Genomic DNA, 21,605 nt, shown 5'->3' on the forward strand with positions numbered 1-21,605 from the left:
GGAACTCGAGAAACACCACAAAATTATCCCCTCAATGCGAGATGAGGAAATATGGCGCTGCAGAATCTCAAGAGAAATACCCCATTCCCTCTTGAAAGCAAAAGGTTACTTGACACACATTATCCAATCAGAAATTTCCCTCATACAGCCATCCCCATTTGAGAGGAGAACCCAATTTATGGACTCCATTCGAGATGAGGCCCTATTCCCATTTAACGGCTCCAGAGTAAACCGGAAGTTCCCAATCCAAAACAGAAGGGGACCTGACTTCCCTGAAGAAACCCGAGCGAATTCCTGAGGTCCCTGTCGCAACTTGAGAAGTAACCACATCTTCCTGCCGCAACTCGAGAAACACCAAAAAATTATCCCCTCAATGAGAGAGTAGGAAATTTTGCGCTGCAGTATCTCAAGAAAATACCACATTCCTTCTTGAAAGGCAAAAGGGAACTTGACACCCTTTATGCGTCTGCAAAAGTTCATTCACACAGCCGTCCCCATTGGACAGGAGAACACATTTTATGAACTCAATTCGAGATGAGGCCCTATTCCCATTTAACGGCTCGAGAGTCAACCGGTAGTTGCCCTTTCAACACAAACGTGGATTGCCTTCCCTGAAGCAACCTTAGCGAGTTCCTGTGGTCCCGCCGCAACTCGAGAAGGTCTCCCAGCTTCTCGCCGCTAATCGAGAAACACCACAAAATTATCTTCTCAATGTGAGATGAGGAAAATTTGCGATGCAGAATCTCATGAGAAATACCACATTCCCTCTGGAATGGGGAGAGGGTACCTGACACCTTTTATGCGACTCCGAAATTTCAATAACATCAGTCCACATTGGAGAGGAGAACACAGTTCATGAATTCAATCAGAAATGAGCCCCTATTCCCATTTAACGCCTCGAGAGTAAACCGGAAGTTCCATTTCCAACACAAAAGGGGACCTGACTTCCCGGAAGCAACCCAAGCGATCTCCTGAGGTCCACATTGAAAGTCGAGAAATACCCCTAGCTTCCCGCCGCAACTCGGGAAACATCACAAAATTATCGCCTCAATTCGAGAGGTAGAAATTTTGCGCTGCAAAATCTCAGGCGAAATACCACATTCCCTCTTGAAAGGCAAAAGTTTATCAGACACCCTTCATGTGACTCAGAAAATTCACTAACATCAGTACCCATTGGAGAGGAGAACTCACTTTATGGACTAAATTCGAGATGAGGACCTATTCCCATTTAACGGTTCGAGAATAAACCGGAATTTCACCTTCCCACAAAAAAGGGGACCTGACTTTCCTTAAGAAACCCGAGCGAGTTCCTGGGGTCAACGTCGCTACTCAAGGAGTACCCCTAGCTTCCCGCCGCAACTCGAGGAACACCACAAAATTATCCCCTCAATGTGAGATGAGGAAATTTTGTGGTGCAGAATCTCAGGAGAAATACCACATTCCCTCTTGAAAGGCAGAAGTGTACTTCACACCCTTTATGCGACTCAGAAATTTCACTAACATCAGTCCCATCTGGAGAGAAGAACACTCTTTATGGATTCAATTTGGGATGAGTCCCTATTTCCTTTTAATGGCTCGAGAGCAAACTGGAAGTTCCCCTTCCAACATAAAAGGGGACCTGACTTCGCTGAAGCAACCTGAGAGACTTCCTGAGGTGCCCGAAGTATCTCGAGAAGTACTTCCAGCTATCCGCCGCAACTCAAGAAACAAAACAAAATTATCCCCTTAATGTGAGATGAGGAAATTTTGAGCTGCAGAATCTCAAGAGAAATACCACATTCCCTCTTGAAAGGCAAAAGGGTACTTGGCACCCTTTATGCAACTCAGAAAGTTGCCTCACACCACCGTACCCTTTGGAGAGGAGAACACACATTATGCATTCAATTCGAGACGAGGACCTATTCCCATTTAATGGCTGTAGAGTCAAACGGAAGTTCCCCTTCCAACACAAAATGGGTCCTGACCTCCCTGAAGCAACCCGGGCGAGTTCCTGAGGTCCCTGTCGCAACTCGGGAAGTACCCCTAGATTACCGCCGCAACTCGAGAAACACCACAAAATTATCCCCTCAATGCGAGATGAGGAAATTTTGTGCTGAATAATGTCAAGAATAATACGATATTCCCTCTTGAAGGCAAAAGGGTACTTGACACCCTTTATGCGACTCAGAAATTTCAAAAACATCCATTCACATTGGAGAGTAGAACACACTTTCTGGACTCAAATCGAGATGAGGCCCTATTCACATTTAATGGCTCAAGAGAATACCGGAAGTTCCCCTTCCACCACAAAAGGGGACCTGACTTTCCTGGAGAAACCCGAGCGAGTTTCTGAGTTCCCTATCGCAACTCAAGAATACCCGCAGATTACCGCCACAACTCGTGTAACACCACAAAATTATTCCCTCAATGTGAGATGAGGAAATTTTGCGCTGCAGAATCTCTAGAGAAATACCACATTCCCTCTTGAAAGGCAGAAGTGTACATCACAGCCTTTATGCGACTCAGAAATTTCACTAACATCAGTCCCATTTGGAGAGAAGAACACTCTTTATGGATTCAATTTGGGATGAGTCCCTGTTCCAATTTAACGGCTCTACAGTAAACAGGAAGTTCCCCTTCCAACACAAAAGGGGACCTGACTTCCCTGAAGCAACCTGAGTGAGTTCCTGAGATGCCCGAGGTAACTCGAGAAGTACATCCAGCTTCCCGCCACAACTCGAGAAACACCAAAAAATTATCCCCTTAATGTGAGATGAGGAAATTTTGAGCTGCAGAATCTCAAGAGAAATACCACATTCCCTCTTGAAAGGCAAAAGGGTACTTGGCACCCTTTATGCAACTCAGAAAGTTGCCTCACACCACCGTACCCTTTGGAGAGGAGAACACACATTATGCATTCAATTCGAGACGAGGACCTATTCCCATTTAACGGCTGTAGAGTCAAACGGAAGTTCCCCTTCCAACACAAAATGGGTCCTGACCTCCCAGAAGCAACCCGGGCGAGTTCCTGAGGTCCCTGTCGCAACTCGGGAAGTACCCCAAGATTACCGCCGCAACTCGAGAAACACCACAAAATTATCCCCTCAATGCGAGATGAGGAAATTTTGTGCTGAATAATGTCAAGAATAATACGATATTCCCTCTTGAAGGCAAAAGGGTACTTGACACCCTTTATGCGACTCAGAAATTTCAAAAACATCCATTCACATTGGAGAGTAGAACACACTTTCTGGACTCAAATCGAGATGAGGCCCTATTCACATTTAATGGCTCAAGAGAATACCGGAAGTTCCCCTTCCACCACAAAAGGGGACCTGACTTCCCTGGAGAAACCCGAGCGAGTTTCTGAGTTCCCTATCGCAACTCAAGAAATACCCGCAGATTACCGCCACAACTCGTGTAACACCACAAAATAATTCCCTCAATGTGAGATGAGGAAATTTTGCGCTGCAGAATCTCTAGAGAAATACCACATTCCCTCTTGAAAGGCAAAAGTGTACATCACAGCCTTTATGCGACTCAGAAATTTCACTAACATCAGTCCCATTTGGAGAGAAGAACACTCTTTATGGATTCAATTTGGGATGAGTCCCTGTTCCAATTTAACGGCTCTACAGTAAACAGGAAGTTCCCCTTCCAACACAAAAGGGGACCTGACTTCCCTGAAGCAACCTGAGCGAGTTCTTGAGGTGCCGGAGGTAACTCGAGAAGTACATCCAGCTTCCCGCCACAACTCGAGAAACACCAAAAAATTATCCCCTTAATGTGAGATGAGGAAATTTTGAGCTGCAGAATCTCAAGAGAAATACCACATTCCCTCTTGAAAGGCAAAAGGGTACTTGACAACCTTCATGAAACTCAGAAAGTTGCCTCACACAACCGTACCATTTGGAGAGGAGAACTCACATTATGGATTCAATTCGAGATGAGGAACTATTCTCATATAACGTCTCGAGTGTAAACCGGAATTTCCCCTTCCAACACAAAAGGGGACCTGACTTCCCTGAGGCAACCCGAGCGAGGTGTTGAGGTCCGCGTCGCAACTAGGGAAGTACCACCATATTCCCGCCGCAAATCGAGAAACACCACAAAATATCCCCTCAATGCGAGATGAGGAAATTTTACATTGAATGATCTCAAGAATAATACAACATTCCGTCTTGAAATGCAAAAGGGTACTTGACACCCTTAATGGGACTCAGAAATTTCAATAACATCAGTCCCCATAGGAGAGTAGAATACACTTTCTGGACTCATTTCGAGATGAGGCCCTATTCACATTTAACGGCTCGAGGGAATACCGGAAATTCCCCTTACAACACAAAAGGGGACCTGACTTCCCTGAAGAAACCCGACCGAGTTCCTGAGTTCCCTATCGCAACTCAAGAAATACCCGCAGCTTACCGCCGCAACTCGAGTAACACCACAAAATTATCCCCTCAATGCAAGATGAGGGAATTTTGCACTGCAGAATCTCAAGAGAAATACCACATTCCCTCTTGAAAGGCAAAATTGTACTTCACACCCTTTATGCGACTCAGAAATTTCACTAACATCAGTTCCATTTGGAGAGAAGAACACTCTTTATGGTTTCAATTTGGGATGAGTCCCTATTCCCGTTTAACGGCTCGAGAGTAAACAGGACGTTCCCCTTCCAACACAAAAGGGGACCTGACTTCCCTGAAGCAACCTGAGCGAGTTCCTGAGGTGCCCGAGGTAACTCGAGAAGTCCTCCAGCTTCCCGCCGCACCTCGAGAAACACAACGAAATTATCCCCTTAATGTGAGATAAGGAAATTTTGAGCTGCAGAATCTCAAGAGAAATACCACATTCCCTCTTGAAAGGCAAAAGGGTACTTGACACCCATTATGCAACTCAGAAAGTTGCCTCAAACAACCGTACCCATTGGAGAGGAGAACACACATTATGGATTAAATTCGAGATGAGGACTTATTCCCATTTAATGGCTCGAAAGTAAACCGGAAGTTCCCCTTCCAACACAAAAGGGGACCTGACTTTCCTGAGGCAACCCGAGCGAGGTCCTGAGGTCCGAGTCGCAACTAGGGACGTACCCCCAGATTCCCGCCGCAATTTGACAAACACCACAAAATATCCCCTCAATGCGAGATGAGGAAATTTTGCGTTGAATAATCTCAAGAAATATATGACATTCCCTCTTGAAATGCAAAAGGTTACTTGAAACACTCAATGTGACTCAGAAATATCAATGACATCAGTCACCACTGAAGAGTAGAATACACTTTCTGGACTCTATTCGAAATGAGGCCCTATTCACATTTAACGACTCGAGAGAATACCGGAAATTCCCCTTTCAACACAAAAGGGGACCTGACTTCCCTGAAGAAACGCGAGCGAGTTCCTGAAGTCCCCATCGCAACTCAAGAAATACCCCCAGTTTACCACCGCAAATCGTGAAACACCACCAAATTAACCCCTCAATGCGAGATGAGGAAATATGGCGCTGCAGAATCTCAAGAGAAATACCCCATTCCGTCTTGAAAGCAAAAGGGTACTTGACACACATTATCCGATCAGAAATTTCCCTCACAGAGCCATCCCCATTTGATAGGAGAACCCAATTTATGGACTCCATTCGAGATGAGGTCCTATTCCCATTTAACGGCTTCAGAGTAAACCGGAAGTTCCCAATCCAACACAAAAGGGGACCTGACTTCCCTGAAGAAACCCGAGCGAATTCCTGAGGTCCCTGTCGAAACTTGAGAAGTAACGACATCTTCGTGTTGCAACTCGAGAAACACCACAAAATTACCCCTCAATGCAAGAGGAGGAAATTTTGCGCTGCACAATCTCAGGAGAAATACCACATTCCTTCTTGAAAGGCAAAAGGGGACTTGACACCCTTTATGCGTCTGCAAAAGTTCATTCACACAGCCGTCCCCATTGGACAGGAGAACACATTTTATGGACTCAATTCGAGATGAGGCCCTATTCGCATTTAACGACTCGAGAGTAAACCGGAAGTTGCCCTTTCAACACAAACGGGGATTGACTTCCCCGAAGAAACCTTAGTGAGTTCCTGTGCTCCCGTCGCAACTTGAGAAGGTCTCCTAGCTTCTCACCGCAAATCGAGAAACACCACAAAATTATCCTCTCAATGCGAGATGAGGAAAATTTGCGATGCAGCATCTCAAGAGAAATACCACATTCCCTCTTGAAAGGCAAAAAGGTACTTGACACCCTTTATTCGACTCAGAGAGTTCCCTCTCACAACTGTCCCATTTGAGAGGAGTATACACTTCATTGACTCAATTCGAGATGAGCCCCTGTGCACATTTAAGGGCTCGAGAGGAACCCGGAAATTCCCCTTCCAACACCAATGGGGACCTGACTTCCTTGACGCAACCCCAGCGAGTTCCTGAGGTCCCCGTCGCAACTCGAGAAGCACCCCCAGCTTCCCGCCGCAACTCGAGAAACACACCAAAATTATCCCCTCAATGCGAGATGAGGAAATTTTGCGATGCAGCATCTCAAGAGAAATACCACATTCCCTCTGGAAAGGGAAGAGGGTACTTGACACCTTTTATGCCACTCCAAAATTTCAAAAACATCAGGCCACATTGGAGAGGAGAACACAGTTTATGGATTCAATTAGAAATGAGCCCCTATTTCCATTTAACGCCTCGAGAGTAAACCGGAATTTCCATTTCCAACACAAAAGGGGACATGACTTCCCAGAAGCAATCAGAGCGAGTTCATGAGGTCCCCGTCGAAAGTCGAGAAATACACCCAGCTTCCCGCCGCAACTCGCGAAATATCACAAAATTATCCCCTCAATGCGAGATGAGGAAATTTTGCGCTGCAGAATCTCAAGAGAAATACCATATTCCCTCTTGAAAGGCAAATGGGTACTTGACACCCTTTATGCGACTCAGAATGTTCCCTCACACAGCCGTCCCCATGGAGAGGAGAACACACTTTATTGACTCAATTCGAATTGAGCACCTATTCCCATTAACGTATCGAGACTTAACCGGAAGTTCCCCTTCCAACACAAAAGGGGTCCTGACTTCCCTGAAGCAACCAGGGCGAGTTCCTGAAGTCCCCGTCTCACCTCGGGAAGTACCCCAAGATTCCCGCCGCAACTAGAGAAACACCACAAAATTATCCTCTCAATGCGAGATGAGGAAATTTTGTGCTGAATAATCTCAAGAATAATACGACATTCCCTCTTGAAAGGCAGAATGGTAATTTACCCCCTTTATGGGACTCAGAAATTTCAATAACATCAGTCCCCATTGGACAGTAGAACACACTTTCTGGACTCAATTCGAGAAGAGGCCCTAATCACATTTAACGGCTCGAGAGAATACCAGAATTTCCCCTTCCACCACAAAAGGGGACCTGACTTTCCTGAAGAAACCCAAGTGAGTTCCTGAGGTCCCCATCGCAACTGGAGAAGTACCCGCAACTTACCACCACAACTCGAGTAACAACACAAAATTATCCCCTCAATGCGAGATGAGGAAAATTTGTGCTGCAGAATCTCAAGAGAAATACCACATTCCCTCTAGAAAGGCAAAAGTGTACTTCACACCCTTTATGTGACTCAGAAATTTCACTAACATCAGTCCCATTTGGAGAGAAGAACACTCTTTTTGGATTCAATTTTTTGATGAGTCCCTATTCCCATTTAACGGCTCGAGAGTAAACCGGAAGTTCCCTTTCCAACACAAAAGGGGACCTGACTTCCCTGAAGCAACCTGAGCGAGTTCCTGAGGTGCCCGAGGTAACTCGAGAAGTACCTCCAGCTTCCCGCCGCAACTTGAGAAACAGCACAAAATCATCCCCTTAATGTGAGATGAGGAAATTTTGAGCTGCAGTATCTCAAGAGAAATGCCACATTCCCTCTTGATATGCAAAAGGGTACTTGACACCCTTTATGCAACTCAGAAAGTTGCCTCACACCACTCTACCCTTTGGAGAGGAGAACACACATTATGGATTCAATTCGAGATGAGGACCTTTTCCCATTTTAACCGCTCGAAAGTAAACCGGAAGTTCCCCTTCCAACACAAAAGGGGACCTGACTTCCCTGAGGCAACCCGAGCGAGGTCGTGAGGTTCACGTCGCAACTAGGGAAGTACCCCCAGATTCCCGCCGCAATTCGAGAAACACCACAAAATATCCCCTCAATGCGAGATGAGGAAATTTTGCGTTGAATAATCTCAAGAATAATATGACATTCCCTCTTGAAATGCAAAAGGGTACTTGACACCCTTAATGCAACTCAGAAATTTCAATAACCTCAGTCCCCATTGGAGAGTAGAATATACTTTCTGGACTCAATTAGAGATGAGGCCTTATTCATATTTAATGGCTCCAAAGTAAACAGTAAGTTCCCAATCCAAAACAAAAGGGGACCTGACTTCCCTGAAGAAACCCGAGCGAATTCCCGAGGTCCCTGTCGCAACTTCAGAAGTAACCCCATCTTCCTACCGCAACTCGAGAAACACCACAAAATTATCCCTTCAATGCGAGAGGAGGAAATTTTGTGCTGCAGAATCTCAAGAGAAATAACACATTCCTTCTTGAAAGGCAAAAGGGGACTTGACACCCTTTATGTGTCTTCAAAAGTTTATTCACACAGCCGACCCCTTGGACAGGAGAACACATTTTATGGACTCAATTTGAGAAGAGACTCTATTCCCATTTAACGGCTCGAGAGTAAACTGGAAGTTGCCCTTTCAACACAAACGGGGATTTACTTCACTGAAGCAACTTAGTGAGTTCCTGTGGTCACGCCGCAACTCGAGAAGGTCTCCCAGCTTATCGCCGCAAATCGAGAAACACCACAAAATTATCTCCTCAATGTGAGATGAGGAAAATTTGCGTTGCAGAATCTCAAGAGAAATACAACATTACCTCTGGAAAGGGAAGAGGGTACTTGATACCTTTTATGCGACTCCGAAATTTCAATAACATCAGTCCACATTGAAGAGGAGAACACACTTTATTGATTAAATTAGAAATGAGCCCCTATGCCCATTTAACGCCTCGAGAGTAAACCGGAAGTTCCATTTCCAACACAAAAGGGGACCTGACTTCCCGGAAGCAACCCGAGCGAGTTCCTGAGGTCCCCGTCGAAACTCGAGAAATACCCCCAGCTTCCCGCCGCAACTCGCGAAACATCTCAAAATTATCCCCTCAATGCGAGAGGTGGAAATTTTGCGCTTAAAAATCTCAGGAGAAATACCATATTTCCTCTTGAAAGGCAAAAGGTTATCAGACACCCTTCTTGTGATTCAGAAAATTCACTAACATCAGTACACATTGAAGAGGAGAACTCACTTTATGGCCTAAATTCGAGATGAAGACCTTTTCCCAGTTAACGGTTCGAGAATAAACCGGAATTTCACCTTCCCACAAAAAAGGGGACCTGACTTTCCTGAAGAAACCCGAGCGAGTTCCTGAGGTCAACGTCGCAACTCGAGGAGTACCCCCAACTTCGCGCCACAACTAAAGAACACCAGAAAATTATCTCCTCAATGCGAGATGAGGAAATTTTGCGCTGCAGAATTTCAAGAGAAATACCACATTCCCTCTTGAAAGGCAGAAGTGTACTTCACACCCTTTATGCGACTCAGAAATTTCAATAACATCAGTCCCATCTGGAGAGAAGAACACTCTTTATGGATTCAATTTGGGATGAGTCCCTATTCCCATTTAATGGCTCGAGAGTAAACCGGAAGTTTCCCTTATAACACAAAAGGGGACCTGACTTCCCAGAAGCAACCTGAGCGAGTTCCTGAGGTGCCCAAGGTAACTCGAGAAGTACCTCCAGCTTCCCACCGCAACTCGAGAAACACCACGAAATTATCCCCTTAATGTGAGATGAGGAAAATTTAGAGGTGCAGAATCTCAAGAGAAATACCACATTCTCTCTTGAAAGGCAAAAGGGTACTTGACACTCTTTATGCAACTCAGAAAGTTACCTCACAAAACCGTACCCTTTGGAGAGGAGAACACACATTATGGATTCAATTCGACATGAGGACCTATTCCCATTTAACGCCTCGAGAGTAAACCGGAAGTTCCATTTCCAACACATAAAGGGGACCTGACTTCCCGTAAGCAACCCGAGCGATTTCCTGAGGTCCCTGTCGAAACTCGAGAAATACCCCCAGCTACCCGCCGCAACTCGCGAAAAATTACAAAATTATCCCCTCAATGCGAGAGGTGGAAATTTTGCGCTTAAAAATCTCAGGAGAAATACCATATTTCCTATTGAAAGGCTAAAGGATACTTGATACCCTTTATATGACTCAGGAATTTCACTAACATCAGTCCCCATTGGAGAGGAGAACACACTTTATGGACTCAATTCGAGATGAGCCCCTATTTCCATTGAACGGCTCGAGCGTAAATTGGACATTCCCCTTCCAACACAAAATGGAACCTGACTTCACTGAAGCAACCGGAGCGAGGTCCTGAGGAGCCCGTCGTAACTCGAGAAGTACCTCCAGCTATCCGCCGGAACTCGAGAAACACCACAAAATTATCCCCTCAATGCGAGATGAGGAAATGTTGAGCTGCAGACTCTCAAGAGAAATACAATATTCCCTCTTGAAAGGCAAAAGGGTACTTGACACCCTTTATGCGACTCAGAAAGTTGCCTCACACCACCGTACTCTTTGGAGAGGAGAACACACATTATGGATTCAATTCGAGACGAGGACCTATTCCTATTTAACGGCTGGAGAGTCAACCGGAAATTCCCCTTCCAACACAAAAGGGGTCCTGACTTCACTGAAGCAACCCGGGCGAGTTCCTGAGGTCCCCGTCGCAACTCGGGAAGTACTCCCAGATTCCCGCCGCAACTCGAGAAACACCACAAAATTATCCCCTCAATGTGAGATGAGGAATATTTGTGCTGAATAATATCAAGGATAATACGACATTCCCTCTTGAAAGGCAAAAGGGTACTTGACACCCTTTATGCGACTCAGAAATTTCAGTAACATCAGTCCCCATTGGAGAGTAGAACACACTTTCTGGACTCAATTCGAGATGACGTCCTATTCACATTTAACGGCTAGAGTGTAAACCGGGATTTCACCTTCCAACAAAAAGGGGACCTGACTTCCCTGAAACAACCCGAGCGAGTTCCTGAGGTACCCGTCGCAACTCGAGAAGAAATCTCAGCTTCCCACCTCAACTCGAGAAACACCACAAAATTATCCCCTCAATGTGAGATGAGGAAATTTTGCGCCCAGAATTTCAAGAGAAATACCACATTCCCTCTTGAAAGGGAAAAGGGTATTTGACACCCTTTATGTAACTCCGAAATTTCAATAACATCAGTCCCGATTGGAGAGGAGAACACACTTTATGGATTCAATTAGAAATTAGCCCCTATTCCCATTTAATGTCTCCAGAGTAAACCGGAAGTTCCATTTCCGACACAAAAAGGGACCTGACTTCCCTGAAGCAAATCGAGTGAGTTACTGGGGTCCCCGTCGCCACTCGAGAAGTACCCCTAGCCTCACGCTGTAACTTGAGAAACACCACAAAATTATCCCCTCAATGCGAGAGGAGGAAATTTTGCCCTGTAAAATCTCAAGAGAAATACCACATTCCTTCTTGAAAGACAAAAGGGGACTTGACATCCTTTATGCGTCTGCAAATGTTCATTCACACAGCAGTCCCCATTGGACAGAACACATTTTATGGACTCAATTCGAGATGAGGCCCTATTCCCATTTAATGGCTCGAGAGTAAACCGAAAGTTGCCCTTTCAACACAAACGGGGATTGACTTCCCCGAAGCAACCTTAGCTAGTTCCTGTGGTCCCGCCGCAACTCGAGAAGGTCTCCCAGCTTCTCGCCGCAAAACGAGAAACACCAAAAACTATCCCCTCAATGCGAGATGAGGAAATTTTGTGCTGCAGAATTTCAAGAGAAATACCACATTCCCTCTTGAAAGGGAGATGGGTACTTGACACCCTTTATGCGACTCCGAAATTACAGTAACATCAGTCCACATTGGAGAGGAGAACACAATTTATGGATTCAATTAGAAATGAGCGCTTATTCCCATTTAACGCCTCGAGAGTAAACCGGAAGTTCCATTTCCAACAGAAAAGGGGACCTGACTTCCCGGAAGCAACCCGAGCGAGTTCCTGAGGTCCCCGTCGAAACTCGAGAAATATCCCCAGCTTCCCGCCGCAACTCGCGAAACATCACAAACTTATCCCCTCAATCCGAGATGAGGAAATTTTGCGCTGCAGAATCTCAAGAGAAATACCACATTCCCTTTTGAAAGGCAAATGGGTACTTGACACCCTTTATGTGACTCAGAATGTTCCCTCACACAGCCGTCCCCATTGGAGAGGAGAACACACTTTATGGACTCAATTCGAATTGAGGACCTATTCTCATTTAACGGCTCGAGAGTTCACCAGAATTTCCCCTTCCAACACAAAAGGGGACCTTACCTCCCTGAAGCAATCCGAGCGAGTTACTGAGGTCAACGTCGCAACTCGAGGAGTACCCCCAGCTTCACGCCGCAACTCGAGAAACACCACAAAATTATCCCCTCAATGCGAGATGAGGAAATTTTGCAGTGCAGAATCTCAAGAGAAATACCACATTCCCTCTTGAAAGGCAAAAGGGTACTTGAAACACTTTATTCAGTTCAGTTCAGTTCAGTCGCTCAGTCGTGTCCCACTCTCCGCGTCCACATGAATCATTGTTCGTCAAGCCTCCCTGTCCTACACCAACTCCCGGAGATCACTAAAACTCATGTCCAGAGAGTCGGTGATTCTATCCAGCCATCTCATTCTCTGTCGTCCCCTTCTCCTCCCGCCCCCAAACTTTCCTAGCTTCAGAATCTTTTCCAGTGAGTCAACTCGTCCTCTGAGGTGGCCAAAGTATTGCAGTTTCAGCTTTAGCATCAGTCCTTCCAATGAACACCCAGGATTGATCTCCCTTAGAATGGACTGGTTGGATCTTCTTGCAGTACAAGGGACTCTCAAGAGTCTTCTCCAACACCACAGTTCAAAAGCATCAATTTTTCGGCGATCAGCTTTCTTCGCAGTCCAACTCTCACATCCATACATGACCACGGGAAAAACCATAGCCTTGACTAGACGGACCTTTGTTGGCAGAGTAATGTCTCTGCTTTTTAATATACTATCAAGGTTGGTCATAACTTTCCTTCCTAGGAGTAAGCGCCTTTTAATTTCATGGCTGCAATCAGCATCTGCAGTGATTTTGGAGCCCCAAAAAATAAAGTCTGACACTGTTTCCACTGTTTTTCCATCTATTTCAAGTGAAGTGATGGGACCAGATTCCATGACCTTTGTTTTCTGAATGTTGAGCTTCAAGCCAACCTTTTCACTCTCCTCTTTCACTTTCATCAAGAGGCTTTTGTGTTCCTCTTCACTTTCTGCCCTAAGGGTGGTGTCATCTGCATATCTGAGGTTATTGATATTTCTCCCAGCAATCTTGATTCCACCTTGTTCTTCTTCCAGCCCAGCATTTCCAATGATGTACTCTGCATATTATTTAAATAAAAAAGGTGACAATATACAGCCTTGACGTAATCCTTTTGGTATTTGGAACCAGTTTCTTATTCCATTTACAGTTCTGAGTGTTGCTTCCTGACCTGTATACAGGTTTCTCAAGAGGCAGCTCAGGTGGTCTGGGATTCCCTTCTCTTTCAGATTCTTCCACAGTTTATTGTGATCCACACAGTCAAAGGCTTTGGCATAGTCAATGAAGCAGAAATAGATGGTTTTCTGGAACTCTCTTGCTTTCTGCATGATCCAGAGGATGTTGGCAATTTGATCTCTGGTGCCTCTGCCTTTTCTAAAACCTGCTTGAACATCTGAGAGTTCACAGATCACATATTGTTGAGGCCTGGCTTGGAGAATTTTGAGCATGACTTTACTAGCCTGTGATATGAGTGAAATTGTGCGGTAGTTTGAGCATTCTTTGGCATTGCCTTTCTTTGGGATTGGAATGAAGACTGACCTATTCCAGTCCTGTGGCCATTGCTGAGTTTTCCAAGTTTGTTGGCATATTGAGTGCAGCACTTACACAGCATCATCTTCAAAGATTTGAAATAGCTCAACTGGAATTCCATCACTTCCACTAGCTTTGTTCGTAGTGATGCTTTCTAAGGCCCACTTGACTTCACATTCCAAGATGTCTGGCTCTAGGTCAGTGATCACATTTTCGTGACTATCCCGCTCGTGAAGACCTTTTTTATACAGTTCTTCTGTGTATTCTTGCCACCTCTTCTTAATATCTTCTGCTTCTGTTAGGTCCATACCATTTCTGCTCTTTATCGAGCCCATCTTTGCATGAAATGTTCCCTTGGAATCTCTCATGTTCCTGAAGAGATCTCTTGTTTTTCCTATTCTGTTGTTTTCCTCTATTTCTTTGCATAGATCACTGAGGAAGGCTTTCTTATCTCTCCTTGCTATTCTTTGGAACTCTGCATTCAGATGCTTATATCTTTCCCTTTCTCCTTTGTTTTTCGCTTCTCTTCTTTTCATAGCAATTTGTAACGCCACCTCAGACAGCCATTTTGCTTTTTTTGAATTTCTTTTCCATGGGGATGCTCTTGGTCCCTGTCTCCTGTACAATGTCACGAACCTCCGTCGAGAGTTCATCAGACACTCTATCTATCAGATCTAGTCCCTTAAATCTATTTCTTACTTCCACTGTATAATCATAAGGGATTTGATTTAGGTCATATCTGAATGGTCTCGGGGTTTTCCCTACTTTCTTCAATTTAAGTCTGAATTTGGCAATAAGGAGTTCATGATCTGAGCCACAGTCAGCTCCTGGTCTTGTTTATGCTAACTGTATACAGCTTCTCTGTCTTTGGCTGCAAAGAATATTATCAATCTGATTTTGGTGTTGACCATCTGATGATGTCCACGTGTAGAGTCTTCTCTTGTGTTGTTGGAAGAGGGTGTTTGCTATGACCAGGGCGTTCTCTTTACAAAACTCTAATAGCCTTGGCCCTGCTTCATTCCGTGCTCCAAGGCCAAATTTGCCTGTTACTCCAGGTGTTTCTTGACTTCCTACTTTTGCATTCCAGTCCCCTATAATGAAAAGGACATCTTTTTTGGGTGTTAGTTCTAAAAGGTCTTGTAGGTCTTCATAGAACCGTTCAACTTCGGCTTCTTCAGCGTTACTGGTTGGGGCATAGGCCTGGATTACTGTAATGTTGAATGGGTTGCCTTGGAAACGAACAGAAATCCTTCTGTCGTTTTTAGATTGCATCCAAGTACTGCATTTCGGACTCTTTTGTTGACCATGATGGCTACTCCATTTCTTCTAAGGGATTCCTGCCCACAGTAGTAGATATAATGGTCATCTGAGTTAAATTCACCCATTCCAGTCCATTTTAATTCACTGATTCCTAGAATGTCTATGTTCCCTCTTGCCATCTCCTGTTTGACCACTTCCAATTTGCCTTGATTCATGCACTTAACATTCCAGGTTCCTATGCAATATTGCTCTTTACAGCACCGGACCTTGCTTCTATAACCGGTCACATCCACAACTGGGTATTGGTTTTGCTTTTGCTCCATCCCTTCATTCCTTCTAGAGTTATTTCTCCACTGATCTCCAGTATCATACTGGGCACCTACCGACCTGGGGAATTCCTCATTCAGTCTCCTGTCATTTTGCAATTTGATACTGTTCATGGGGTTCTCAAGGCAAGTATACTGAAGTGGTTTGCCATTCCCTTCTCCAGTGGACCACATTCGGCTGTGGTCCATGTGATCAGATTGACTAGATTCCTGTGATGATGATTTCAATGTGTCTGGCCTCTGATGCCCCCTCGCAATACCTACCATCTGATTTGAGTTTCTCTTACCTTGGGTGTGGGATATCTCTTCACATCTGCTCCAAGAAAGCGCAGCTGCTGCACCTTACCTTGAATGAGGGGTATGTCCTCAAGGCTGCCCCTCCTGACTTTGAACGTGAGTAGCTCCTCTCGGCCCTCCCCCGCACAGCCACCGCCTATTGGACGTGGGGTAACTCCTCTTGGCCGCGCATCTTTGTATGGTCAGTTGCACCAGGGCCTGCGTCTTTCGCGTCTGCCCGGGCGGGGCCGGCATCTCTCGAGTCTGAGTGGGCGGGGCCGGGTTCACTCGCGACTTCGTGGGCGGGGCCTGGTTCTCTCGCGTTCTGCGCAGGTGGGGCCGTGTACTCTCGCGTCTGAGCGGGAGGGGCCAGCGATTCTCCCGTCTGCGCGTGCGGGGCCGAGTTCTCTCGCGACTGCGCGGGTGGGGCCTGGGTCTCTCGCATCTGCGCAGGAGGGATCCGGGACTTTAGGGTCTGAGCGGGCGGGGCAGGCGATTCTCGCGTCTGCGCGGGTGGGGGCAGTGTCATTCGCATCTGTGCTGAAGGGGCCTGGGTCTCGCGGGTCTGCGGGGGCGGGGCCAGTGTCTCTGGCGTCTGCACGGGAGGGTCCGGGGTCTCTCCATCTGGGCAAGCAGGGAAGGCTTCTCTTGCGTCTGCGCAGGAGGGGAGGGCATCTCTCGCATCTGCGCTGCCGGGTGAGACTCAGAAAATTCCCTCACACAGTCGTCCCCATTGGAGTGGAGAACACATTTTATAGTCTCAACTGGGGATGAGGTCCGATTCCCATTTAACGACTCGAGAGTAATCCAGAAGCTCCCCTTCCAACACAGAAGTGGACCTGACTACCCTGAAGCAACCCGATCAAGTTCCTGACGTCCCCGTCACAACTCGAGAAGTACCCCCAGCTTCCCGCCGCAACTCGAAAAACACCACAAACTTATCCCCTCAATGCGAGATGAGGAAATTTCGCACTGCAGAATCTCAAGAGAAATACCACATTCCCTCTTGAAAGGCAAAAGGTTATCAGACACCCTTCATGTGACTCAGAAAATTCACTAACATCAGTACCCATTGGAGAGGAGATCTCACTTTATGGACTCAATTCGAGATGAGGACCTATTCCCATTTAACGGTTCGAGAATAAACTGGAATTTCACCTTCCCACAAAAAAAAGGGACCTGACTCACCTGAAGCAACCCGAGCGAGTTCCTGAGTTCACCGTCGCAAGTCGAGGAGTACACACAGCTTCCCGCCGCAACACGAAAAACACCACAAAATTATCCCCTCAATGCGAGATGAGGAAATTTTGCAGTGCTGAATCTCAAGAGAAATACCACATTCCCTCTTGAAAGGCAAAAGGGGACTTGACACCTTTTATGCGTCTGCAAAAGTTCATTCACACAGCCGTCCCCATTGGACAGGAGAACCCATTTTATGGACACAATTCGAGATGAGGCCGTATTCTCATTTAACGTCTCGAGAGTAAACCGGAAGTTGCCCTTTCAACACAAACGGGGATTGACTTCCCTGAAGCAACCTTATCGAGTTCCTGTGGTCCCGCCACAACTCGAGAAGGTCTCCCAACTTCTCGCTGCAAGTCGAGAAACACCACAAAATTATCCTCTCAATGGGAGATGAGGAAACTTTGCGCTGCAGAATCTCAAGAGAAATACCAAGTTCCCTCTGGAAAGGGAAAAGGGTACTTGACAACATTTATGTGACTCCGAAATTTCAATAACATCAGTCCCCATGGGAGAGGAGAACACACTATGTGGACTTAATTCGAGATGAGGCCCTATTCCCAGTTAAAGACTGGGCAGAAAACCAGAAGTTCCCCTTCAAAACCAAAGGGGACCTGACTTCCCTGAAGCAACCCGAGGAAGTCCTGAGGTGCCGGTCGCAACTGGAGAAGTACCCCCAGATTCCTGCCGCAACTCGAGAAACACCTCACAATTATGCCCTCAATGCGAGATGAGGAAATATTGTGCTGCAAAATCTCAAGAAAAATACCACATTTCCTATTGAAAGGCAAAAGGTACTTGACACCCTTTATTTGACTCTGAAACTTCCTTCACACAGCCGTCCCCATTGGTCATGTGAACACACTTTCTGGACTCAAGGCGAGATGAAGTCCTGTTCTCATAACAATTCTAGATTAAACCGGAAGTTCCCCTTCCAATACACATTGGACCTGACTTCCCTGAAGAAACCCGAGCGAGTTCCTGAGATCCCCATCGCAATTCGAGAAGAAGCCCCACTTCCCACCGCAACTCGAGAAACACCACAAAATTATCCCCTCAATGCGAGAGGAGGGAATTTTGCGCTGCCGAATCTCAAGAGAAATACCACATTCCCTCTTGAAAGGCAAAATGGTACTTGACACCCTTTATGCAACTCAAAAATTTCCCTCACACAGCCGTTCACATTATGAAGGACAACCCAATTTATGGACTCAATTCGAGATGAGGCCCTATTTACATTTAAGGGCTCGAGAGTAAACCGGAAGTTCCCCTTCCAACACAAAAGTGGACCTGACTTCCCTGTAGCAACCCGAGCGAGTTCCAGAGGTCCCCGTCCCAACTCGGGAAGTAACCCCAGATTCCCACCGCAACTCGAGAAACACCAAAAAATTATCCCCTCAATGCGAGATGAGAAAATTTTGTGCTGCAGAATCTCAAGAGAAATACCACATTCCCTCTTGAAAGGCAAAAGGTTACCTGACACCCTTCATGCAAACCAGAAATTCACTATCATCAGTCCTCATTGGAGAGGAGAACACACTTTATGGACTCAATTCGAGATGAGCCCCTATTGCCATTTAATGGCTAGAGAGTAAACCTGAAGTTCCCCTTCCAACACAACAGGGGACCTGACTTCAGTGAAGAAACCCGAGCGAGTTCCTCTGGTCCCCGTCGCAACTTGAGAAGTACCCCCATCTTCCCGCCGCAACTCGAGAAACACCACAAAATTATCCCCTCAATAGGAGACGAGGAAATTTTACGCTGCATAATCTCAGGAGAAATAGCACATTCCCTCTTGAAAGGCTAAAGGATACTTGACACCCTGTATACGACTCAGAAATTTCACTAACATCAGTCCCCATTGGAGAGGAGAACACACTTTATGGACTCAATTCGAGATGAGCCCCTATTTCCATTCAACGGCTCGAGCGTAAATCGGAAGTTCCCCTTCCAACACAAAAGGGGACCTGACTTCACTGAGTCAACCCGAGCGAGGTCCTGAGGAGCCCGTCGTAACTCGAGAAGTACTCCCATCTTCCCGCCGCAACTCGAGAAACACCACAAAATTATCCCCTCAATGCGAGATGAGGAAATTTTGCGCTTCACAATCTCAAGAGAAATACCACATCCCCTCTTGAAAGGCAAAAGGGTACTTGACAACCTTTATGCGACTCAGATATTTCCCTCACACAGCCGTCCCCATTGAGGAGGAGTACACACTATTGACTCAATTCGAGATGAGCCCCTATTCCCATTTAATGGCTCGAGACTAAACCGGAAATTCCAATTCCAACACCAAAAGGGATCTGAATTCCTTGTAGCAACCCGCGCGAGTTCCTGAGGTCCCCGTCGCAATTCGTGATGAACCCTCAGCTTCCTGCCATAACTTGAGAAACCCACAAAATTATCCCCTCAATGTGAGATGACGAAATATTGCGCTGGAGAATCTCAAGAGAAATACCACATTCCCTCTTGAAAGGCAAAGTGTACTTGACACCCTTTATGTGACTCAGAAATTTCACTAACATCATTCCCCATTGGAGAGGACAACACACTTCCTGGACTCAATTCGAGATGAGGCCCTATTCCTATTTAAGGTCTCGAGAGTAAACCGGAAGTTACCCCTCCAACACAAAATGGGACCTGACTTCCCTGAAGCAACCCGAGCGAGTTCCTGAGGTCCCCGTCTCAACTCGAGTAGTACGCCCAGCTTCCCGCCCCAATTCGAGAAACATCACAAAATTATCCCCTCAATGTGAGATGAGGAAATTTTGCGCTGCAGAATCTCAAGAGAAATACCCCATTCCCTCTTGAAAGGCAAAAGGTACTTGACACCCCTTATGCGCATCAGAAAGTTCCCTCAAACAGAGGTCCCAATTGGACAGGAGGACACACTATATGGACTCAATTCAAGATGATCCCCTATTCCCATTTAAAGGCCCGAAAGTAAACCGCAAGTTGCCCTTCCAAAACAAAAGGGGACGTGACTTCCCTGAAGCAACCCGAGAAGTCCTGAGGTCCCTGTCACAACTTGAGAAGTAACCCCATCTTCTTGCGCAACTCGAGAAACACCACAAAATTAACCCCTCAATGCGAGAGGAGGAAATGTTGTGCGGCAGAATCACAAGAGAAATACCACATTCCCTCTTGAAAGGCAAAAGGCTACTTGACACCCTTTATGCGACTCAGAAAGTTCCCTCAAACAGCCGTTCCCATTGGACAGGAGAAAACACTTTATGGATTCAATTCGAGATGAGCCCCTCTTCTCATTTAAAGGCTCGAGAGCAAACCGGAAGTTCCCCTTCAAACACAAAATGGGACCTGAGTTCCCTGAAGCAACCCGAGCGAGTTCCTGAGGTCCCCGTCGCTACTCGAGAAATACCCCCAGCTTCCCACCACAACTCGAGAAACACCACAAAATTATCCCTCAATGCGAGATGAGGAAATTTTGCGCTGTAGAATCTCAAGAGTAATTCCACATTCCCTCTTGAAAGGCAAAAGGGTATTGAAATCCTTTATACGACTCAGAAATTTCACTAACATCAGTCCGCATTGGAGAGGAGAGCACACTTTATGGACTCAATTCGAGATGAGCCCATATTCCCATTTAACGGCTCGAGAGTAACCGGAATTCCATTTCAACAAATAAGGGGTCCTGAATTCCCTGAAGCAACCCGAACGAGTTCTTGAGGTCCACGTCGCAACTCGAAAGCACCCCGAGTTTCCCGCCCCAACTCGAAAAACACCACAAAATTATCCCCTCAATGCGTGATGAGCAAATTTTGTGCTACATAATCACAAGAGAAATAACACATTCACTCTTGAAAGGCAAAAGGGTTCTTAAGAAGCCTTTAGGAAACTCAGAAAGTTCCGTCAAACAGGCGTCCCCATTGGACAGGAGAACCCACTTTATGGACTCAATGGCTCGAGAGTTAACCGCAAGTTCCTCTTCCAACACAAAAGGGGACCTGACCTCCCTGAGGCAACCCGAGCGAGTTACTCAGATCCCAGTCGCAACTCGAGAAGTACCCCCAGCTTCCCGCCGCAACTCGAGTAACACCACAAACTTATCCCCTCAATGCGAGATGAGGAAATTTCGCACTGCAGAATCTCAAGAGAAATACCACATTCCCTCTTGAAATGCAAAAGGTTATCAGACACCCTTCATGTGACTCAGAAAATTCACTAACATCAGTACCCATTGGAGAGGAGATCTCACTTTATGGACTCAATTCGAGATGAGGACCTATTCCCATTTAACGGTTCGAGAATAAACTGGAATTTCACCTTCCCACAAAAAAAAGGGACCTGACTCCCTTGAAGCAACCCGAGCGAGTTCCTGAGTTCACCGTCGCAAGTCGAGGAGTACACACAGCTTCCAGCCGCAAAACGAGAAACTCCACAAAATTATCCCCTCAATGCGAGATGAGGAAATTTTGCAGTGCAGAATCTCAAGAGAAATACCACATTCCTTCTTGAAAGGCAAAAGGGGACT

At 46.1% G+C, this 21,605-nt stretch overlaps 1 protein-coding gene across 1 annotated transcript in view; it reads right to left on the minus strand.

Annotated features, from left to right (window-relative positions):
- Positions 1-16,313, minus strand: part of LOC148774600 (uncharacterized) — a 175,878-nt gene extending 159,565 nt beyond the window's left edge. Inside the window, exon 1 of the mRNA XM_088828765.1 lies at positions 16,045-16,313. Within this exon, the coding sequence (XP_088684891.1) occupies positions 16,045-16,313 (269 nt within the window). The remainder of the gene's footprint in view (positions 1-16,044) is intronic.
- Positions 16,314-21,605: the final 5,292 nt, after the last annotated feature.

This window comes from Moschus berezovskii, chromosome 20, assembly GCF_049115385.1.
Source record: "Moschus berezovskii isolate FMDL1 chromosome 20, NW_MosBer_1.0, whole genome shotgun sequence".
Classification (NCBI taxonomy): domain Eukaryota; kingdom Metazoa; phylum Chordata; class Mammalia; order Artiodactyla; family Moschidae; genus Moschus; species Moschus berezovskii.